Source organism: Zalophus californianus, chromosome 11 (assembly GCF_009762305.2).
Source record: "Zalophus californianus isolate mZalCal1 chromosome 11, mZalCal1.pri.v2, whole genome shotgun sequence".
Lineage (NCBI taxonomy): Eukaryota > Metazoa > Chordata > Mammalia > Carnivora > Otariidae > Zalophus > Zalophus californianus.
This window is the reverse complement of record NC_045605.1, coordinates 25,701,629-25,724,037: the sequence shown is the minus strand read 5'-3', so window position 1 is coordinate 25,724,037 and position 22,409 is coordinate 25,701,629. Positions and strand designations below refer to the sequence as shown.

The window sequence follows — 22,409 nt, the reverse complement described above, 5'->3', positions numbered from 1 at the left end:
ATCCTGCCCTCTGAGGAAGGCGGGGACTGGCCTGGGGCAGAGAAGGGAGCCCTCCTAGGGACCTCTGCACCCGCTCACAGCCCAGAGGCGACTCACCTAGCAAAGCCATCAAGTCTGCCATCTACTTATATTCTAGGCCTCGGTCTACATGTCAAGTTTCCGGTCATTTCCAAAATATTTTTTAAAACATTAAAATCCATTTCAGGGGCGCCTGGGTAGCTCAGTCGGTTGAGTGGGTGACTCCTGATTTTGGCTCAGGTCATGATCTCAGGAGTCCTGGGATCAAGCCCCACATCGGGCTCTGCATTCAGCAGGGAGTCAGCTTGGAGATTCTCCCTCTCCCTCTGCCCTTTCCTCCCCCTCTCAAGTAAATAAATCTTTTTAAAAATCCATTTCGAATGCAATTGTTTGCAGAACCTCAAAATAATAAAATAATAAACAGACTGGTTCAAGTAGCCTCAGGACCCAGAGGGTATCCAGACTATTCCTTGAAACATTGCCTTCAAGGTCTGTGACAGGTTTCCAAGCCACGGAGTTAGACGATGCCTAACCCAAAGCCTTCCTGGGGGCTACAGGAAAGGGGTCAAAGCCCACAGAGGCTCTGGGGATGCCCTGATAGTTGCCAGGGCCCTCACCTCCTTCGTCCACGTGCCTCACAGCTCCGGGAGGGATGGAGAGGCCACCACAAACATATTCATGATTTCTGTGTATCTTTGTGCTCCGTTAGGGATTTTAAATACAAATTATCTCTAATTCCTAGAGTAGGTTTCATTTCCAGATGAGGAAATGCATAAAGGAGGGTAACATCAAAACCCCAGACAGCTAAAAAGTGGCAGGGCGGAATTCCAGATTCCAAAGCCGGTGTTCTCGAGGGGTTCAGCTATCATCCCTTCTCCCCCAGTGTACAGACAAGCACACTGAAGTGCAGAGAGGAACCACCTTAAAGAACACTCTGCAAAACTCCACCTACGACAGAACCCGTGTCTGGGGCCCAAGAGGTGAGAGGGCTGGCCCAACGCTATATATGCATTTCAGCCCTTCAACACTGGTCTAGGGGTGTTGACTACCCCCACCTCTGACTTTGCCCCCAGCCAGGAAGCCCCCCACACCTGTAAGGAGCTGGGATGCTGCCCCCATCCTGCCCACTCAGAATGGCTCTGCTCTCCTCACCACCTACCAAACCCACCTGCCCTTGAAAACACAGCCCAAGGCTCTGCCCCTCCAGAAAACCTGCATGGACCACCTTCACCTACAGAACTTTCTCTTGGAACCTCACCTCCCTTATGACCCGTACCAGCCACTTGGCATCAGTGATATTCCACTGCCATGCTAAGACCAGGCAGTCCTAGGGGGTCAGGGTACCCCCGTTTCTTCTTCATACTGCTTCTCTCCCCAACCCCCTCCATGACCTTGCCCAGAGGTAGCACCTGATTGGTTGGTTGATTGAATGAGGGACCTCTTTTTCCCTAGCCACACTTGGGTAGCCTACCCAGGGCAAGATGGGAATCTCCCAGGTGCCAGGGCCCAGGAGAGTTTCCAGACTCATATCCCAAGGTACCTTCATCTACCTGGAAGGGGACAGAATCGTCAGTCTACACCCCAGGGTTCTTGTTGACAGCCTCCCAAGCTCTCTGGTGTCAGACCTGGCCTGGCCACCTGCTTTGGGCAGCCCCACCTAAGTATGGACTCTCCCAGCCTCTCCCTCTCCAAGTCTTCAATTAAATGTTCCCCCCAGGACACAACCTCTTTTGTAATTCAATCTCTGCTACCAGATCAGGTGGCAGTGAGCACCACAAGCAGCCCCTGCCCTACCCCAGGCTCTCATCCTCCTCCCGTATGCCAGGGCCCGGGGTCCTTAATCTCCTGAGATCCTCTGCCCGCCCCTCGCCTCTCCTGCCCCCCCCACCCGCCCCATGTCCGGGATTCAGGGGGCTGGTGGATCCACTGGCAGCAGCACAACCAGAGAGTACACCCGAAGTGAAACGAGAGAGCCAAGAGGTGAGGGCAGGGCCATGCAACTCTTTTCATTCTTTTCCTCGACTTCTCACTGAACCCACATTCTGACTTCACAGGCTAGTGCTTTTTTCATTTACCGCATTTTTTTTATTGAGAGAACTAGGTTCACGTGCAGTTATAAGACATAACACAGGAAGACATCCCTTGTACACTCTGCCCCGTTTCCCCCAACGGTAACGTTTTGTAAAATTGTACTATTATACCACAACACCGATATAACCCACTGATGTAGGTTTCTCATTTTACTCGTACTCATCAGTGTGTGTGAGTATTAAGGTCCAGGCAACTGATCACATAACTGATTACGGGGTAGGGTACTACAGCCACCGCCCTTCGGTAGCCACGCCCACCTCCCCGCTGGTCTATCCTCCTATTCTAAAACCGTCCTTTCAAAAATGTCACATAATGAATCATCCCGCATATAATCTTTTAAGATTACTGGCTTCTTTCACTCAGCAAAATTCCCTGGAGAATCATTTGAGTCATCGCAGGCACCAAGAGCTGGTTCTTTCTATTGCTAAAAAGTATTCCACACAGGCACCCCGGTCTGTGTTAACAGCTTTTCCGTTAACCCTTTCTAACAGCTGCCTGAGTGGACCCAGGAATCTGCAGAAGTTAGTGGGAAAGCCCCAAGCCCACCTTGCTTCCTGGAACTGACTACATTCCCAAAGCCTCTGCTCAGGCACGTTTATAGAGCAATAAACCAAGGGGTCAGTGGGAATGAGAGGCCTGGATAGGCCTGGATAACAGGAAAGCACGGCCCTGCGGGGAAGGCGCCTGGAGGCCCAAGTCCACACTCTAGGGAGCCAGAATCCCTGTGGTGCAAGCAGAAGGACAGGAAAGAGGTGAAAACCGCGAAGTGTGTCCTTGGAATCACATTCTTAGAGCTGGGACAGACTGTAGACACCATCTCATCTCCCATCCTCCCCGGGCCATTCTTTGGACGGGGGGTGCCCCCGGGGGGGGGGGAGAGTGGGGAAGGATGATAATATTTTCCTTTCTTACCAATCTTAGGAAGCTCTCCGTCACACCAATGTGATCAGCATCACAATAACTCCTGTACATTAGCATTACAATAGAACTGGCCAGATAGCTTCCGCTCTGGACAGCTCCTGAAAGACTCCAAGTCGGCAGTCATGCTCTGAGTCTGCTCTTGATCTGGCTAAACACGTTCCCCTCGATGATTCAAACGATGTGTTTTCTAAACCTCTGGCCATCTACAACCTCACAGGTAGCAATGTTCCCATGAAGACATGGTGCCCAGAATTCAACAGCATAATTCAAACACGGACCAGCGTGGTCTCCACAGGGGCTGTTTGTCAATTACCTCCCTCTTCCGGAGGGCTCTATCTCCATTAATCGTCCAATAATGCATTCAATTAGCACATAAAAAGAATAAAAATAAATAATAATAAACAATGATATATCCACTTTATGAAAGCTTACGCAGCAATCAAAAATGGATTTTCAAAGGGTAGGTAATACCATGAAAAACTCTAAGAAACGATGTTAAATGAAAAAAAGACAATCAAAAAGTATATAAGCACTTCCCGTCCCTCTAAACTCAACTCTGGTGTCTCCCAAGGAGGGCCCCTCTCCCTCTGTTTTAGTCAGGTGACTTCCCAAGTGTTCCCTAGCACCCCAAGCACCCCCCCCAGTCCCAGCCTCTCACGGTCTCAAGGTCAACCACCTGCTCTTTAAAGATAGGAGAAACAGGCTGTCTTGTTCCACAATCCCAGCATGGGTTAACACAGTTAATAAATGTTTCACCCAGGGGCGCCTGGGTGGCTCAGTCAGTTAAGCGCCTGCCTTCGGCTCAGGTCATGATCGCAGGGCCCTGAAATCGAACCCCGCATCAGGCCCCCTGCTCAGTGGGGAGTCTGCTTCTCTCTCTCCCTCTGCCCCTCCCCCTGCTCAGGCTCGCACTCTCCCTCTCTCTCAAATAAATAAATAAATACAATCATTTTTTTAAAAAGAGACTGTGGGAAAATACAAGCCAAATTATTTATAGGGGTTATAAAACCCAGGGGAAAGAATTTCAGAGGAATTTTGCTTTCTACTTTGCGTATTTCTATATTGCTTGATACAAACAAACAAACAAAAAAACCTTCCTAACTTTTGTATTCAGAAAAAAAGCAACTTTTTTCTTTTAGAAAAAGTGCATAGGCAATACCAAATTATAAAAATGCCTTTCCAGGGCACTTTCCCCCATTTCTCAATTCTTTTTATTTATCTGAGTTATCCAAATTTTCTTTAAATATGTATATCTTGGTCTTTTTAATAATAATTTTAAAGGGTCTAACCAAATAAAAATACGGGAAAGGAGGAATTTCCTTTACATTTTAGGGAGCCACAGAACATGCCTGGCTTCTACTGAGCTTGCCGTTGACTCAAAATATGGGCTCTACTGTGGTGTCCAGCTTGTTCCTTCTCAGTCTCCTCCTCATATCCCAACCGTGGGAGGGAGGTGGTTTTGGTTTCCAGTGTTAGGGTGGTGCACTAAAGCACAGCATTTACTCAGAAGGCAGATGGACACAATCCCTGACACCCCACCATGCAGGCCGTCCAGGTCCTTCTGACTCAGAATTAAGTAAGCAGAGGTATTGGGCCTTTCCCTCCCTGGAGGCTGTCATCTACAGAGCTGATAAGCAAATACTCCAAGACTTCATGAGAATTGTTAGTAAACAAGAAATAGCCTTTCCCTCCCTGGAGGCTGTCATCTACAGAGCTGATAAGCAAATTCTCCAAGACTTCATGAGAATTGTTAGTAAACAAGAAATGGCCCAGAACCCAGGAACTATGCAGAAGCAACCCCCAGGCCACGGCATAGAGTGACTTGTCCGCGAATGGACCCTCTTGGGCACATTCGTTGTCAGACCTGAACCAGACCTCACTCTCCCTGTCTTCTAGCCCCTGGGCCTCCACCACGCCAAGCAGATAGAAGTCTGGTAGAGAAATTCCCCAGGACACAAACTGTCTCCGCAACAAGGAACTCGATAAAACATATGCATTTGGTAAGGCAGGTAAGGAGGCATGAAAAATGTAAACAACCCGATCTGTTGGCTTGGGTAGGTGAATCTTTGCCTTTTTCATTTTAAAACTGCCTTTGTGATCATAATCATGTGTATAATAAATAAAGCTACATTTTGTTCAAAGCCTTGCTGAAATCACATCTCCAGCCAGTCTCCTGGTCTACCAGATGAGTAACCTCATCAAAAGGGGAAACCAGACGAGTTTGGTGTGAGGGGTTTTTGTGGACTCGTGTTGGCGCCTGATGCTCACCACTCTGTTTAATGATGTGTTCCAGTACTTTGCTGGGGATATGCATCAATCACCATCATCCTTGGAATACAACTGTATAATGGCTTTGCGGTTAAGATCTAGGCTTTGAAGACACACAGATCTAGGTTTGAACCCTGGTATACCTCTAATTGCCTTTGGGCTATTATGCAAATTTTGGAGCCTCAGTATTCTCATCTGTAAACCGGGCTTTTTTTTCCCTTAGTTGCTGTGAGAAGAGAGAGACATGATGAACTGAAATACACATACTGACTGATGGGTAGAAATGGTTGTAATCATAGTCCGCTCTACCTTTTCACTAACATCACCGAGTCAGAGAAACAAAGGATCCAAGATTTTGACCAGTTTGCCAACTGCCCCAAGGAATCTAAGGATTCTGTTGCTAAGCCTGGATAGAATAAGCAAATTCAGAAAATATGAGATTCCAAGACAGAAATTTTAGTAGAGACTTGCTTCTGGAAAAGTTCTTAACAAAGAGAAAGAGGCAATTACTATCTGAGAACTCTGAATAAACCCCAAACACCTTCTCACCACAGCCCACCTGAGTGAGAATTCTCAGAGAAGCCCAGAAATTCCCATTCCCATCTGCGAATTGGCCATTATAATTATGGTAAGCCACCAGCATCTCAGCAACATCCTAAGAAGAGAAATCCTGTTTCTACCCAAATCAAACTAATCCTCACCCTTAGTAATCCATCCAGTCCCGAGCGCACTGTCTGACACTCCAGTAGGCCGAGTACAGCAGACAGAGCCGGGTTTCAGATTCCAATCCCACTAGTGTTTCACTCTGTGACCTTAGGCAAGTTACTTAGCCTCTCTGTGCTCCACTTTCCCCACCTATGAAGGGGTAATAATAATACTAAGAGGTATATAATACATGGTCTATGCTCACCAAATGCTAGCAATGATCTAAACACTCCAGCAGCATACATACAATGTCAGAAGCAACACGTTTAGGCCCTGGGCTGAGGGGGCTGGGTCACACTCTCTTCTACGAACAGACTTTCTCTCTTAGGAGAGACATGAGCCAACAGTCTGGGCAGGACCAGAGGCCAGAGAAGGAACTGACACCAGGGGAACTCCAGCACCACAGCGGCCACTGTCCACGGCCACGGCCACAATGCAGGCAGCCACACCCCCTGGGGGTGCAAGTGAGAGGCCCAGGTGGGGGAGGCTGTGATGATGTGGTGCCCCACCAACAAGCCAGCTCTGGGCAGACCACCCCACCCCTGGCACCACGGAGAGTCCCACTGGTTTAGACGTCCCAGGCTTCTGACTTGGGCAGCGACTAAGCTAGGGTTGTCTTCTCTGCCTCAGTTTCCCCATCTTCCAAATGAAGCCATGAAGGTCCAGGTCTTTCCGGGACCAAGGTGCAGGGAGGCCCCCTGGAGTATGTAGGCTCCCTGTTCATTCACAATACCTGGGAGGCGAACCATCCCAGTTTCCCATCGCCCACCCTCCTGGCTCTCCCCTCACCCCCTGCACACACCTTCCCAGCACAGGGGCCTCTGAGAGAGCCCGGCACGCACTCAAGAGAACCCGGAATGAAGGAAGTTGTTTTAAAGTTTTGTGTTGTGGGGGGGGGGGGGGCAGGAGGAAGAGGGGAAGGAGGAGTCAGTTACAGTGGTCGTGAGCTCACATTTCCTTCCTGTAGAAGGATCTTTCCCACAGAAGCTGCATAAAGGGTGCTCTCATTTCCCACAACTCCTCTAAGACAGTTCCTGTGTTCAGCAGGGCAGGCCGGCCGTTCTGGGAGGCCAGTGCCCCAGCACCGGCCCGGGTTCTTGGCCTCTGCACAAGCCTGCTACCAATACGACAGCACCTTCCTCTTGGTCACTAAGCCTTTTCCAACTCAGAAATCCAACCTGTGCCATGTGTACACCACCCTGCAACTTACAAAGGGCTGTGATGTAAAGTATCCCTTTTAATCCTTGCAACAAATCTGTAACACACGTCATCCTCATTTTATAGTCACAGAAACTGAGGCTCAGAGACATTAGGTAACACCTCTGAGATCACCTGCCAGGAAAGTGGAGGCACCAGGTCTTGGCTCCATCATGTTGGACGCTCCGGCACCACATCACAGATGGCCGCATGCCCCAGTTCCCCTACCCTGACCCTTTGGGCCTGGGGTGGATGCCTCCTACGTGACCCACCCCGGGCTTCTCTGGAATCTAGTACTTACCATACACACAGAACTTAATTCCCTGTATCCCACACATACTGGATGTTCCCTGCAGGCAGGGGGTCCCTGACTGGGGTCTGTCTCAGCATTATTGTTCAGTACCTGGCACTTGCTGTCAGTGGGTATCTAATAAATATCTGTTACATGGATGAGTGAATGTGTGAACAGTTCACAAAGAGATGACGCTATGAAAAGCCGCAGCTGTACAGCCTAGCCCCCAAACTTGATTTCCCAGTCCTGGTCTCCACATGCCTAGGGGATACTGAGTCCCACCCAGGGCACTCCTGACTTGAGAAGGCACCAATGGATCCAGCAAATATTCAACAAGGGCCCAGACACTCAGTGAGGCAGGCTTTCCAGTTCTCATTGCTGGCCATAATAATTGGCCTCTGCACACCTGCTATCATGGAGGGAGGGTTCACACAATCCCCAGACACAATGTGTACGTCAGGGCCCTGGGGACAGTAGGGACACTGAGATGGCCACTTCCTGCTTGATGGGAACAGCTTGGGGTGGGGCAAGGGCTAGAGTCATCAGCCTTGGGAAGGATGCAGCCATACACAAGAACCTCCAGACAGGACCTTTCTCCATCCATGCAGGAATGGAAGTAGCCAGAACATGGCACTTGAAAGCAACAGTCCCCCTGCGGGGCTCAGCATGACCCAGCCAGGCTCTGCTGACACCCAGGGCAAAACCAGGGGCAGCAGCTGCACCTGCTGATCAGGGAACAGGTCAAGGCCGAGCCTGCAGACCCTGACTGCAAACACTGCAAGGTGATCCGGGGAATGAGATTTCTGCTAAGGCATGGGATGGGAAGGAATATCTGAAGACTTCCTGGGAAATGGAAACGAGCTTTGGGCATAGTCGGCTACTTTCTTCAGGACACACTGCATCACATCTAATTTTTGCACATGTCTCTAAGCATGGCTCTCAGGACTGTGATTTCCTTAATGGAAGCAATCACATCTTATTTGTCTTTGAGAACCCTTCCTCCAAAATTCCTGGCCTGGGATCAGGTACAGAATTGGTTCAATGGAGCCTGGCAGGAGAAATAACATGACAGAGTGATCTATGTGAAGGAAAATCGCAGAATCAGAGGTGGAGGGGAGAACCCAATGGAAGAGAGAACGTGTGAGCTTCACAGAAGATGAGAAAACCAGCAGGGACCAAAGGGAAAAATAAGCAAGGGCTTGCAGGTGACAAGAGAAAGCCGGCTGTCGGGGGTTCTGAGAGGAGTGTGGAGATGAGCCCCAGGCCTGGCCCCTCGTCAGGAGGGAGTGTGGGCGGAGGGGCAGCACAGACAAGACGGATCCCAGAAAGGGAAGTTGAGGGGAAAAAACAGCCCTGAAATAACAAATACCAAACAGCAGGCCCTCTGCTGAGGAGGCAGGAGGCTAGAGGCCCAGCAGGCAATTCTCAGGGATTCATAAACATGGCAGTTACAGAAGGGAAGATAAAAGGCATACATGGGGTGAACCGGCAGCCTCAAGCGGGGCGGCTCAGCAGGAACCCAATCCCAAGCCTCCAGGCTGGCTGCCCTGTCCGTGCTTCCTTCCACGCAGGGTGGAGAAAACAAGAGTAACCCAGCCTCGGTGACTATTTGGGGTCTGGCTAACCACAGCAGCCCCAGGATCTGGTCTTCTGCAAACTCCCTAAGTCACCAGGCCCCCCCTTGAAGAAAAGGAATTGATTTCAGAGAGCGCCAAAATGTGGCCTGACTTGGAGCAATGGCCACAATGTGGGGCAGCAGATGTTCCTGGACCAGGACAGGAGAGAAAGTAAGAGCCGGTGGTGCAGCAGAGCCCCCCATCATTTGCAGAGGGGAAAGCTCCCTCCCAAAACAGCCCCTGCCTCTCAGCGCCCACTCAGCGTCTGCTGTGAGCTGGAGTTTACCCGCATTTTGGGAAACCCGGGGTCCCAGCTAGACAGAGGTAGAGGCCTGGTTGCTAGTCCCGCCTGGATGCCGCCACCTAGGTGTGTCCTTCAATAAAGGAACAACCCATCCCCAACTCTTTGCATTAAGGTTTAACGTCCTTGAGATCTTTCAAGAGGTCTCTCATTGTTTTGTCTGTCAAACAAGAGCTGCAGGCTTTGGGAGCTTCCAAAAGGCTCAAGACACATGTTCTCACATCTTTTCCCAGAGAATCACCTTCCCAAAGAGCTCCATCCCCTCTTCCAGGAGCCCAGGCAACCCCAACCCTGGAGTCCTTAGCACCTTAGCACCACCTTAGCTCTGGTCTCCCAGTAGCTCTCTACAAAGGTCACAAAATGCCTTCTGACGGGGAATGAAAAAAGCAAACTCCTGCAGAGGCCAAGGATGGCTCTGGTCCAAAGCCCCCTAGAAACCTCCCTTCCTCGGCCCAAATCACCCCACTCCGTGCCTTGGTTCCCTGCTTCTTTTTCCAGATGTGCACTAATAGCGCAGAGTTAATGGAGGGACCGAGAGGGAGCCCTTTTTTTCGGGTCAGGGAAAGGACTGAGCGGGCAGGAAGGCCGGGGGAGAGATTGGGCGTCTCCAAGGACCTGGGGGTTGCCGCCTCCACCGTGGCCGGCTGGCGCGCGGCAGGGCTGGTACCAAAGGTCCGCCAGGCACCCGCCGAACAGGAAATTCCACCTGTCGGGCCGGCCAGCGCCCGGGCCACAAATGGGCAATGGAGCGGTTCCCTTTGCCAAGACAAAGCGCGGCGCTGCAGCGTCCGGGGCCCTCGGCGCCCGCTCGCATCGCCCAGCTCCCGGCCACTCGGGGTGGCTTCCCGGGCCCCGACGACGCGCGCGAAGCCCGCGCCCCTCTCCCACCTCAGGCCGCGAGCTGTACTTGAGTCCCGCGCGGAGGTCCTTGGCGCCCCCTCCGCCCTTGCGGGCCCGATTGCTCTTCATGGTCCCGGTGGCCGGCCGCGAGTCTCAGAGGCGTGGTCCCCGCGGACGGCTGGCTCCCATCGCCCACGGGGCGCGGGGGACGCGGAGGGCGCGGGGTGCGCGGCCGCGCAGGGGGGCGCGCGGGCTGCGCGAGGGGCGCGGGGGCGCGGGGCCGCGGGGGGCGCGGGGCGGGCCGAGTTCCGGTCGCAGCCCGGCGTCCCGGCCGCCGGCGGTCGCTCTCGCCCTCACTCTTCCTGTCCCGGGCAGGTAGTTTCAGGGTGTGGCCTCCCCGGGCCCGCCCCGCCGCCCGGCCGCCCGGCCGCCTCGCCGTATCACCCTTCCCAGGTCCGTGTGGCCTTCCCAGGCCCGCCGCCCCCTCGGCCCATGCCGCCCCCTCCGCCGCTCCCGCCCCGCGCAGGGCCCCGGGGAGAAGGGGAGCAGCAGGCCACGGCCCGGAAGGTGAGGGACAAGTAAGACTCGGCGACCTGCGTGGTGGTGGCCATTAGCATTAACTGTGGTGGTGGCCATTAGCATTAACCATACGGGCCCAAGGCGAGTATCTAAGAGCAACAAAAGTGAATGCACCGCTCTCCTCCCCTCCGAGAGGTGACCCTCTGCCCCTGGAGACAACCCTTCCATCCGCCTCCTTGATGCCAACCATGGTTTCCCTCCCTCCCTCTGGCGTCTGCAATCTCTCTCCACCTTGCTACATGACTAGGTCTCAATTATAACCCCTCCAAACCCAAACAGAAACCAGAACTGCTCCTTGACCCAGCCTCCCCCTCCAGCCACTGCCCTCCGTCCTCATGGCGGAGGCCATTGCTGCCCTGTCCTCTCTGCTAGGAGGCCCTTACTGGGGTCTGTGTCCAGCTCTCCCTGGCTGGGTGACCAGAGACTCCAGTTGCTCCACCAAATGCCATACTACCTGTTCCCAGCACCCTTCACCTGTTTGCCACATCCCGTACTGATTGATCCCATCCTCCAATGCTCACCCCTTCCCTGGATTCTGGTCCTACTTTCTGGTCCCTAAAGGTCAAGTTTCCCAAAGTTGTCTCTTCAGCCTCCTCCCCTCTTTGGCTCCCCTTTCTGGACAACTCATCTCATCTAATGACTTCAAATAGGTAACTCTGCCTTCCTAATGTTGACATCAGGAAGGAGTGCTGGTTCTGCATTAATAATTGCTCGGGAACTTCTCCATTTGTGTTCTCCTGGTATTACATAGTCAACAAATATTACTGAGCACATATTATATGCTAAGCACTGTTGTAGGTGCTGGGAAACAAGAGTAAACAAAATAAAAATCGCTGCTTTGCAATCAGCAAGCCCCAAACTTCTTTCCCAGACTTGGCCATCTTCCTCTGGCTGTAATGGTAGTCTCCTAGACTCAAAATCTTGGAATTATCTCTGACTCTCCACCCTCTTACACCTTGGATCTAATTAGTTCCAAATCTGGCCAAGTCTTTCTCTCCAAGAGCTGACAGGTATAGCCCTTTCTTTCCTCCCCCCTTTCAAAGACCCCCTTGAATACAAGCCCTCATCACCCTTTTCCTGGATTTGTGTAAGAAGCAAATGGATCTCCTGTCTCCAGTTTGGTCCCCTCTGATCCCTCCTGGACACACCAGTCAAGTTACTCTTCCTAAGCCATGGCTTCTGTAAAACCTTCCCTGTCTTCTGGATCAAATCCAGCCTCCTTAGCATGACTCTCACAGTGTGACCTGTCTTCTTTTGCAGCCTTGTTGTCCCGCATTCCTGTTTGGACCCGGTCTCTGCAAACAGACTTCCCAACACGTGCACCTCTCCTAATGCTCCTCGTGCACAGAAAAGCCCTTCTCCTTCACACTCGTCTCTGCACATGGGGACAGAGTCACGCACAGTAGTCATGAGTGTGTTGTCATTGTTCACTGGGTGTTTTTCATTTTCTGCCTTCTGGGCATGGGCTAAGATTGCACTCCCTCCCCTTTGAAGTTAGGTGTGGTCATATGGCCAGCTGTGGACAAGGAATTGTTAAATGAGGAGGTAAACACCACTTCCAGGTAGGAGTATAAGGAAATAATACACAATCCCATACCCTCTTCCCCAGTGAAGTACGTGTTGAGGTAAGATCTCCCCTCACCCTGTGATCCGGAGCGGCTGCAGTGAGCAGAGACTCTTGCTGATGTGCATTGGCCATGGAACGTGAATGAGAAGCACGCTCCGGGGATGGTAAGCCCTGGGGAGTTGAGGGTTGTTCAATACTGCGGCAAGCCTAGGCCACCCTGATATATTACATCCTCCATGAGATTTTCCTTCCCTCTAAACCAGAACTAGGTCTGCTTGTACGTTTATCATGGAATTTATCACCTTCTCTTGGCATTTCTGTCAGCGTCTCACTCACCTTTGAGTCTCAGAGCGTAGCACACCAGCACGATAACTCGGGTCAGTTTAATAAATGGAAAATAAGTCTGCCACTGTCCATAGAAAGCATTCCAAAGCTAACTAGAAGATATCAAAAATAATTTCCTGCGTATCGGGACAGAGTCACCGATGGTCCTTTGTAGGCACCACAGTTACTAATGATGCAATAGCTTGCAGTTAGTGTGGGTGATTGAAAGTAAGCCAGATCCCAGGTAAGCGAAGTGAGACGGCAAGCATGGCACTGAAATCCGCTGTTCTGCTGCAAAAGGAGCATCTCATATCACCGCCTCGGTTCCTAGGGCATCATCTCTTAGCTCATGGAGCTAAGAAGTGCCTTGCCCACAGAAGGCCCACAGAAGGTACCGCTGAACACAATACACATGCAGTGAGTGCACTGACTCTGATTCCAGATTACGAGGAAGCCATGCAGCCCGAGACCCTTCTCTGGGATCACTGGGTCATGTCTATTCACGTTAAACCGATTTGACTTAATTCTCGTAAAATTATATTATGTGAAATAAGTGCTTTTATTCCTAAATCATAAGCAAAGAAGGCCAAGAGCAGGCAGCCTAAAGGATGTAGCCAGGTTCTCATGCTCTTAAGGGGTAAATCCAGACTCAAACCCAGATTTCAGTTGGAGGCCGGGGTCATTTGCTGCAACGACCAACTCACACAGCCTCCATCATCCCCCAGCTCACCCCAGACCCTCCCAATCCAAAGCTGCCAGCCATGTCATGGGTCAGTCTTCCTCATACTGACCCCAGGACTCTGTCTGCTGGGGAAGTCAGGTCTATGTCCCTGGGACCCCCTCCGAAGGCCTCTCCAATTAGCCCACTGCTAATGTCCTTGGGGCCAGAGCCACTTAGAGCTTGTACAAGTGTGGAGCTGACCAGAGGCCAAAAAGCAGGCTTCAGGTGGTGATAACGTGGGAGAGAGAGTGGGGCCACATCAGGTAGACCCAGCCCCAGTTCAAAATCACAGAGCACTGTTATGGTCCAAGATAGTGAGAACCGGGGGCAACGCCGCTGAAGCAGATTTTGCCAGGAGGGCAATCCCACCCCTGCCAGGAGAAGTCTGCAGACAAGGAGTGGGGGGCATGGGGGAGGTTTAGCATGAACAGGGTAGAGCAGTGTGGGCCAGTTACGGAGCCGTCATCTGTGAATGTATCCGCATCGTCTGGAACAACGGGGTTGACAGACTGGCCCCTAATACCACTTTTGCTTTTGTGCTGCTGCAGATCTAGCCCTTCCCGGTGGAAGGTGGAAACACGCTTTCTAAATACGAGTTGTTCAGTAGCCGCCAGGTGATTCTGCCTTCTCCCTGCATAACCACTTCACCCCACCCCACTTCTTCGCCTTCTGCAGAAATCCAAATTCCACTAAAATATCACTCTGCGGAACCTTCTTCAGGCATATCAATCTCTTCTACCTCAGCTCCCCCAGAAATTGGTACACTCCTCAGGCAGAGCTTACATCATGGGCATTTGATTGTTCTGGTCCACGTAAGAGCTCTTTAAATGTCGTTGCAAGAAGCAATGAGTGAGGAGAGTCCATGAAGCTGATGGGAAAAGCAGCATATCAAGCCCTTGCTCCGGCTTCTGCTCTTGGGTTTCTTCATGTACAATTTAACAATAAGAGTATTTACCTATATATCATAATTTTATGAGAATTAGACCTAATGGGTTCAATGTAATGACAGAGGGTTACACTTGTCCTTCTGTCACATACAGCACTCTCTCAGGAAGTTGACCTGACACAGTGATTGTAGAGAAGGGTCTCGACCCGCATTGCTTCCTCTTAATCTGGAGTGGCATTAAGTGTACTGTGTGCATATTGCATTCAAATAATAGCACTCAATGCTTCCTGTGTGCAGGGCGTTTATTCTAGGAAGCCAGGAAGCAATACGAGACATCCTTTCCTAGCAGAACAGCAGGTTTAGTTAGTTAGTTAGTTATAGGTAAGCTCTAGGCCCAGTGTGGTACTTGAACTCACGACCCTGAGATAAAAGAGTCACATGCTCGGGGCGCCTGGGTGGCTCAGTCGTTAAGCATCTGCCTTCGGCTCGGGTCACGATCCCGGGGTCCTGGCATTGAGCCCCACGTCGGGCTCCCTGCATCGCGGGAAGCCTGCTTCTCCCTCTTCCACTCCCCCTGCTTGTGTTCCCTCTCTCGCTGTGTCTCTCTCTCTGTCAAATAAATAAATAAAATTAAAAAAAAAAAGTCACATGCTCTACCGACTGAGTCACCCAGGCGCCCCTTTTTCAAGTACGATTTTTTTTTTTTTGGAGGGAAGATTACTTCATATGTGGTGGTGTGTTTCCATCTGGCTGTCTCTTTTATTTCCAACTTCACGCTTGGATTCTAAATTCAGGAAATGTGGACAGTAACCTTTCAGTTTACCATTCTTTATTTACTGATTGAAATACCTCTTCAGGGCGAGATTTCCCGTCTGCGCAGTTACCCAGGGGTAACGTTTGTATTGGAATGAAAGATAAAGACCTGAGTCTTTCCCTTTACTTAGCGGTTTTCAAAATAGTTAATTCCCAGGGCGCCTGGGTGGCTCAGTTAGTTAAGCGACTGCCTTCGGCTCAGGCCATGACCTCAGGGTCTTGGGATCGAGCCCCGCATCGGGCTCCCTGCTCGGCAGGAAGCCTGCTTCTCCCTTTCGCACTCCCCCTGCTTGTGTTCTCTCTCTCTGTCAAATAAATAAATAAAATTTTTTTAAAAAATAATTAATTCCCTAACATCTTCCAAAAGGACCAATTGGTGTTTGTTGGCTTGTTTTTGTGGTATTGTGAATTCTTGGATTTTTAAACGTATGTATTATGTTTTGGTTCATTGTCATTTTTATGCTTAGTGATGTTCAAACTGTCCTCTCTTTCAGGAGCGGGAGCCTCTTCTTCTTCATTTTCTTTTTTTTTTTTTTTAGTAGGCTCCATGCCCAGCACGAGCCCAACATGGGGCCTGAACTCATGAGCCTGAGATCAAGGCTTACCTGAGACCAAGAGTCAGACACTTAACCGACTGAGCCACCCAGGTGCCCCGAATGGGAGCCTCTTCTAATTGGCTATGACTTTTGACTCAGTTCTACTCATCTTGGATCATTTATTTGCTTTCTGGTAAGAGTTGCAGGTTCTTCTTATATACTCATCCCTTGCGCAGACATGCAATCGGCCATTTCTTCAAGACATCCTGGTGTGTTTTTTAGTGAGAAACAGTATTTCAAGACAATCACCTGGGCACAAGGGATATTTATTCCTACTGAGTTGGTCACTGCTTCTGGGGATTTTGGTGATGGACAGAGCTAGGAATTTTTTAAAGAGATAAAATACCCAAGAAATTCATTTGTATATTTCCAATTCAGATTTAGGGCCACCGGGTACTGACAGAGCTTATTCTATCTTGTATCTGTATTTTTTCCCCCACACTGAGAGTCCTTGTTCCCATGTCACTTTTTTTTTTGCCCTATCTTTTTTGTTAAATGAAGGTCACAAGTACAATTTTCTCATTAGAGTTCAGTGACTTCGTTTTTAATGCAGTTTTTGTCAACTTGCCAATTTACAAACAACAAAATACTCTAGCTAATTTGAGAAAAAAAAAAAGAGGAAATTATTAAAAGATTCTTAGGAAGTTCGTAGAATCTCTGGGAGGCCCAGAGAGGCAAGAGCCAGGAAGCAGGCCAGCCACACAACAGGGCTGCTCACGAAGCTCCCCCAGCCCCCCACCGCTCTGGTCCAGGGAGTTAGCACTACAGCTCATGCCAGTGAGCTCGCCCTGCAGGCCAGTAATGCCACCCCCTGCCGCCCCCGAGCTGTCTGACTCTACTGTTACTCGAGCCAGAGAGTGACCCGTGTCCTTTCTTTGTTCCTTTTTGAATAAGTCTCCTGTGAGTGCACCTCACTGGCAATCCTAAGTTAGGCCTGTGCCCTACCTACAAACCAGTTGAGAAGTCGAGTTCTGTTTCCTGCCTTGGGTAGGCAGGACTCTTAATGTGGAAATCCTCCAAATACAGGAGGGCTGCTCGAAAGATACCCTGGTGTCTACAAACCAGGCAATTGCAGGTGCTCTGAGCTTGTCGTCTGGAATGTGCCCTCAGAGCCTTTCCGAAAGGCATTCTATTTACCCCAGGCTACTACTGATTTGATGCTCTGTCTAGACGGCATCACTGAGCACTTTCTTTCGTCTGACTGCCCCTGTCCTATCCTTATCACCGACACAGCCAAGTTCACCCCTTCTTCCATCTGGTATGTGGAGCTACGCCCAGCCCACCACTCCCTGACCCATGGTGCTGCGTTGGGCCTACATGGGCTTTTGATTTTTATTTTTTAAAAGATTTTTATTTATTTATTTGATGGAGAGAGAGAGCACAAACAGGGGGAGCAGCAGCAGATAAAGGGAGAGGGAGAAGCAGGGTCCCCACCGAGCAGGGAGCCCGATGCGGGGCTCGATCCCAGGACCCCGGGATCATGACCTGAGCCCAAGTCAGACGCCCAACCGACTGAGCTACCCAGGCGCCCCTACATGGGCTTTTTTTTAAAAAATCCAAGTACCCTGACTCATTTGCTTACTCAGTCTGAGTTCAGTGCTCATGGGCCTAGTTAAAGGAACTCAAGTTTTAATCAAATAGTGTAAATATATGTGTGTGTGGCTTTAGAAGATTCTTACAAAATATTATCTTCACTGCAATTAAGTAGACAATACCAGTACCTCAAGCACAGAACAAGAAAATGTTCCCACTGACATTTCTACTCCCAGTACAAACTCTTCAATGGCCACAACAATGGCCCAATGGTTACAACAATTATCATCTGATTAAGAAGTTGGTTAAAAGGTTCTGAATCCGGGCGCCTCGGTGGCTCGGTTAAGTGTCTGCCTTCGGCTCAGGTCATGATCCCAGGGACCTGGGATCGAGCCCCACATCGGGCTCCCCGCTCCGCGGGAAGCCTTCTCCCTCTCCCACTGCCCCTGATTGTGTTCCCTCTCTCGCTGTATCTCTCTCTGTCAAATAAATAAATAATCATTAAAAAAAAGGTTCTAAATCATCAAGATCATGAACTTACATCTATTAATAATGATGTTCCTCACTCTAAGTGTATGTTGGGCCTTGGGGTGTTAACAAGTATTATGAGGCCAACATGATTAATGAGACTTAAAAATTAAATGTCCAGGGGCGCCTGGGTGGCTCAGTGGGTTGGGTGCTAACTCTTGACCTCAGCTCAGGTCTTGATCTCAGGGTCATGGGTTCAGGCCCCACATTGGGCTCCAACCTGGACATGGAGCCTACAATCAATAATCAATCAATCAATATCCAGTACATGACAAGCCACTGCATTTTTTAGTGCTTAAAGTCATACAATACTCAATTCAGTAGTTTACAAAATTTCATTAAAGAATGATAAATGTACAGCCTGAGGTTCTTAATTACAAACCAAAGACCCTGTAGAATCACTTTTCCTGCCACAGTAAGAATGGCTTGAAACAATACAAAGAAAACAGGCAACACTATAATACATTCTTCTGTCAGTAAACACTGTTGGATGACTCACAGACTTGAACAAACAAGCAAAAAAATAATGTTAGTGTATGGAAGGTTTGGATGGAAGTACAGATGTTTCTTTCTTTCTTTTTTTTTTAAGATTTTATTTATTTGAGAAAGAGAGAGGGGAGAGGGTCAGAGGTAGAAGCAGACTCCCTGCCGAGCTGGGAGCCCCACGTGGGACTTGATCCTAGGACTCCAGGATCATGACCTGAGCCAAAGGCAGTTGCTTAACCAACTGAGCCACCCAGGTGCCCCAGTACAGATGAGTCTATCACAGCCCAGTTTATGGTATAGTATTTGCCAGGTTTTTTTTTTTTTTTTTAAGATTTTATTTATTTATTTGGCAGAGAGAGACACAGCAAGAAAGGGAACACAAGCAGGGGGAGCAGGAGAGGGAGAAGCAGGCTCCTGGCTGAGCAGGGAGCCCGATGTGGGGCTCGATCCCAGGACCCCGGGACCATGACCTGAGCTAACAGCAAGATGCTTAATGACTGAGCCACCCAGGTGCCCCTTTGCCAGTTTTAATCATGAAGTACACAAGTACTGTCTCTTGAGCGAGCCCTGTGTCCTGGAGAAAGATATGTTTTCAACCGTTTAAAATAATAATACCTGCGGCACCTGGTTGGCTTCCCACCTCCGTGGGAAGAGCATGCTACTCTTGATCTCAGGGTCGTGAGTTCGAGCCCCATGTTGGGCATAGAGATTACTAAAAAAAATAAATAAATTTAAAAAGATAGCTCTTGGGCGCCTGGGTGGCTCAGTTGGTTGGGCGACTGCCTTCGGCTCAGGTCATGATCCTGGAGTCCCAGGATCGAGTCCCGCATCGGGCTCCCTGCTGAGTGGGGAGTCTGCTTCTCCCTCTGACCCTCTTCCCTCTCGTGCTCTTTCTCTCAAATAAATAAGTAAAATCTTTTTTTTTTAAAGATTTTATTTATTTATTTCACAGAGAGAGACACAGTGAGAGAGGGAACACAAGCAGGAGGAGTGGGAGAGGGAGAAGCAGACTTCCTGCCGAGCAGGGAGCCCGATGCGGGGCTCGATCCCAGGACCCTGGGATCATGACCTGAGCCGAAGGCACACGCTTAACGACTGAGCCACCCAGGCGCCCCTAAATAAGTAAAATCTTTAAAAAAAAAAAAAAAGATAGCTCTTGGGGAAACTGGGTGGTGCAGTTAAGCATCCAACTCTTGATTTTGACTCAGGTCATGATCTCAGAGTCATGAGACTGAGCCCTGCATTTGGGCTCCTAGCTGGATGTGGAGACTGCTTAAGAGTCTCTCTCTCCCTTTCCCCCTCCCCCCAACCCTGCTTTCTCTCTCTCTCTAAAAAAAAAAAAAAAAAAAGATAGCTCTTATACTTTTAATGATACCTAACATTCACCGAGCACTTGCTCTGCACTGGGCACTGGTCCATGTTTCAGAGCTTTCCCTGTGGTCACTCACTTCTAACCCAATGCAGTAAGTACTGTCACTGCCCCCATTTCTTCAGATGGGGAAACCAAGGCACAGAGCAGTTAGGTAACTTTCTCAAGGTCCCCTAGCTAGTAGGCGGCCAAATTAGGAGAAGAGCCAGGCAGTTTTGTCTTCAGAATTCCCACATGTAGCATTATAGCTTCCTCTTAAATTTAATCTGTATTTTGTGGAAAAGAATGGATTATGAAAAATCTCAGAAAATGAAATGCTATTGGATTGGCTGATTTGGTTAGAATAAAGAAATGTTTCCAGATAACGTTCTGGTGCTAGTCCACGTGAAAACCTTAAGTGCACAATATGTTACAAAATGTCTTCAATGTAGTTATTTTGATAAAAATCAGGAACATTTAAAATATGGTAGAATCTTTGCAATATTTTAAAATAAGATTGGAAATGACCAAGAAAACATTTTGTCCCACGCAGAGATTCGTCTTGTGACAAAGTATTTAAAAAGTTGAACTTAAAGATGTTGCAGTTTGTTGTAAGTATTTTAAGCTAAAAACACCTGTTCCAATTTTCCTTTTTTTTAAGTAAGCTCTTGGCCCAATGTGGGGCTCAAACCCACGATCCCGAGAACAAGCATCTTATGCTCTACCGACTGAGCCAGCCAGGTGCCCCCCGATTTGCTTTTTCTAAAAGAGCTCATGCTATGGAGAAATTTGAAAACAAATTATCTAGAGAGGTTTCCATCACTAGGTTATTTTGTTGTGGACAGTGATGTCTCCTCTAAAAGACCTATTTGTATACCTAAACTCAGAAGCAGAATTGATAGATCGGATTGTGCTGTAACAGGCAGAGCCAAGGGCGCACTTCTCATTCCAGCCTGTTTGTATGAGGTGTCTCTCTTGGCTTTTTGCTTTTTTAAACAGCTTTATTGAGGTTAACTGACAATCAACTGCATCTATTAAAAGTGTTCAAGCTTGTACATATGTCCAACTTATATACTCATAAAACCATCACTACAATCCAGAACTCTTGGGGTGCCAGGGTGGCTTAGTCGGCTAAGCATCTGCCTTTGGACCCCTGATCTCTGGATCCTGGGATCGAGCCTCCCATCGGGCTCCCTTCTCAGCGGGGAGTCTCCTTCTTCCTCTCCCTCTGCCCCTCTGCTCGTGCTCTCTCTCAAAAATAGATAAAATCTTTCAAAAAGAAAAGAACTCTTTCAGTTTTGATAGCCATTAAATGACGAAACAAGTAGACTTTGAGCCAGACTTGTAATTGCTCTACTTCTAAGTGTTAAAACACAATTTAAAAATAAATACGGAGGAGCATAACTCTACTCCTTAACTGTGGGTGGCACGTAGTGACATCCTTCCAACAAGGGAACGGGGGTTGGTGAGAGTATCTTCCCAGCAGAAGACACTGCCAGACCTGCCCCAGACAGGTGGGCAATGCCATCAACAGTGGTAAGTTATGGTGACAGTATGTACCCTTGATATGATGTGATGAGCATGGCACTTTGGTCTTCCACCCCAGTAGCACATAACGCCGGGGTCTTATCACGAGAAAAACATCAGACAAACCCCAGTAGAGGGGCATCCTATGAAATACCTGACCAGCACACCTCAAAACTGTCAAAATCATCAAACACAAGGAAAGTCTGCAAAACTGCCACAGTCAAGAGGAGCTTAAAAAGACACAACTAAATATAATGTGGTATCCGGAGACAGAACAAGGACAGCAATAAAAACTAAGGAAACCTGAACCAACTGTGGACTTTGGTTACAAGAGAACAAAAGCAATCACTTCGTTTGCACTGAAGCTCGTAATATTTTACTGGACCCAAGAGGCTTCATTAAATAACATTTAGAAAAAATAATTTCATCTTTTTTTATGCTTTCCAATTTTCTCTTTATGACTTTATATATATCTAATCTTAAAATAACTATATATATAGGGCACCTATCAAGATGTTTTGTTGATGGATGTTCCTGCTCTAACCAGAAAGAGCCACTGACTTCAGTATCTCAAGTTCATTTGGACCTAGGTTAACTTGGCCAAAGAACTCCCGAAGATTCTCCAAGTCGTGCCCCATCCATTTCAAGGATCGTGAAACAAGTATTTGTGAATTGATTATGTCTTTTGTCCCATCCTCTGGACACCTGGGCTTCTCCACAGCGGTTTTGCACTAACAGCCTGCGATTTTTAAGGAGCTCTAGACAGAAGTATCCCCAGACAGAAGTACCCCCATTTCCCAAGGGGTAGCCAGGCAAGATATTATTTTAGAAGAACCGCTTTACCTTTTGTCCCAGAAAAAAGAACCTGCTGCCCATACCACAGACTTTCGTTCTGCATTGAATAGCATCGTGACCTGTGGTCATGTTTGAACTGTGAAATGAGAGATGCCATGAGGGCCCTTCTAGTTCCTTCCATCCATTTTCTCCATGTCCGTCACTTCTAATGAGTGAGGTAAGACAGTAGGTTCCTTGAGAGTGAGCCTCTGGGCTTCCCGCCAAATCTGAGAGACTCATGGCCCCCCATTCTGTGTCTCCTAGTGTAAGGGTATCAGTGTGACAGCAAAGGAAACCAGAGGAGACTGCCAGGACACCTGGGCTGGCTCTGACCTCAGCTGCTGGGTTCCAGTTTCTAACAGAGCAGACAGGGAGGTAGGAGGACTTTACACCAAAGCCAGCTGGAAGTTGCCGGCAC

At 49.1% G+C, this 22,409-nt stretch overlaps 1 protein-coding gene across 2 annotated transcripts in view; it reads right to left on the bottom strand.

The window, feature by feature from the left end:
- The window catches only part of ST14 (ST14 transmembrane serine protease matriptase), a 42,046-nt gene extending 31,508 nt beyond the window's left edge, over positions 1-10,538 (bottom strand). Inside the window, exon 1 of one of the 2 annotated variants that reach the window (XM_027579344.2) lies at positions 10,298-10,538. In XM_027579344.2, the coding sequence (XP_027435145.1) occupies positions 10,298-10,378 (81 nt within the window). In that variant the 5' untranslated portion in view covers positions 10,379-10,538. The remainder of the gene's footprint in view (positions 1-10,297) is intronic. The other variant, XM_027579346.2, reaches the window with a different exon arrangement.
- Between the last annotated feature and the right edge of the window lie 11,871 nt (positions 10,539-22,409).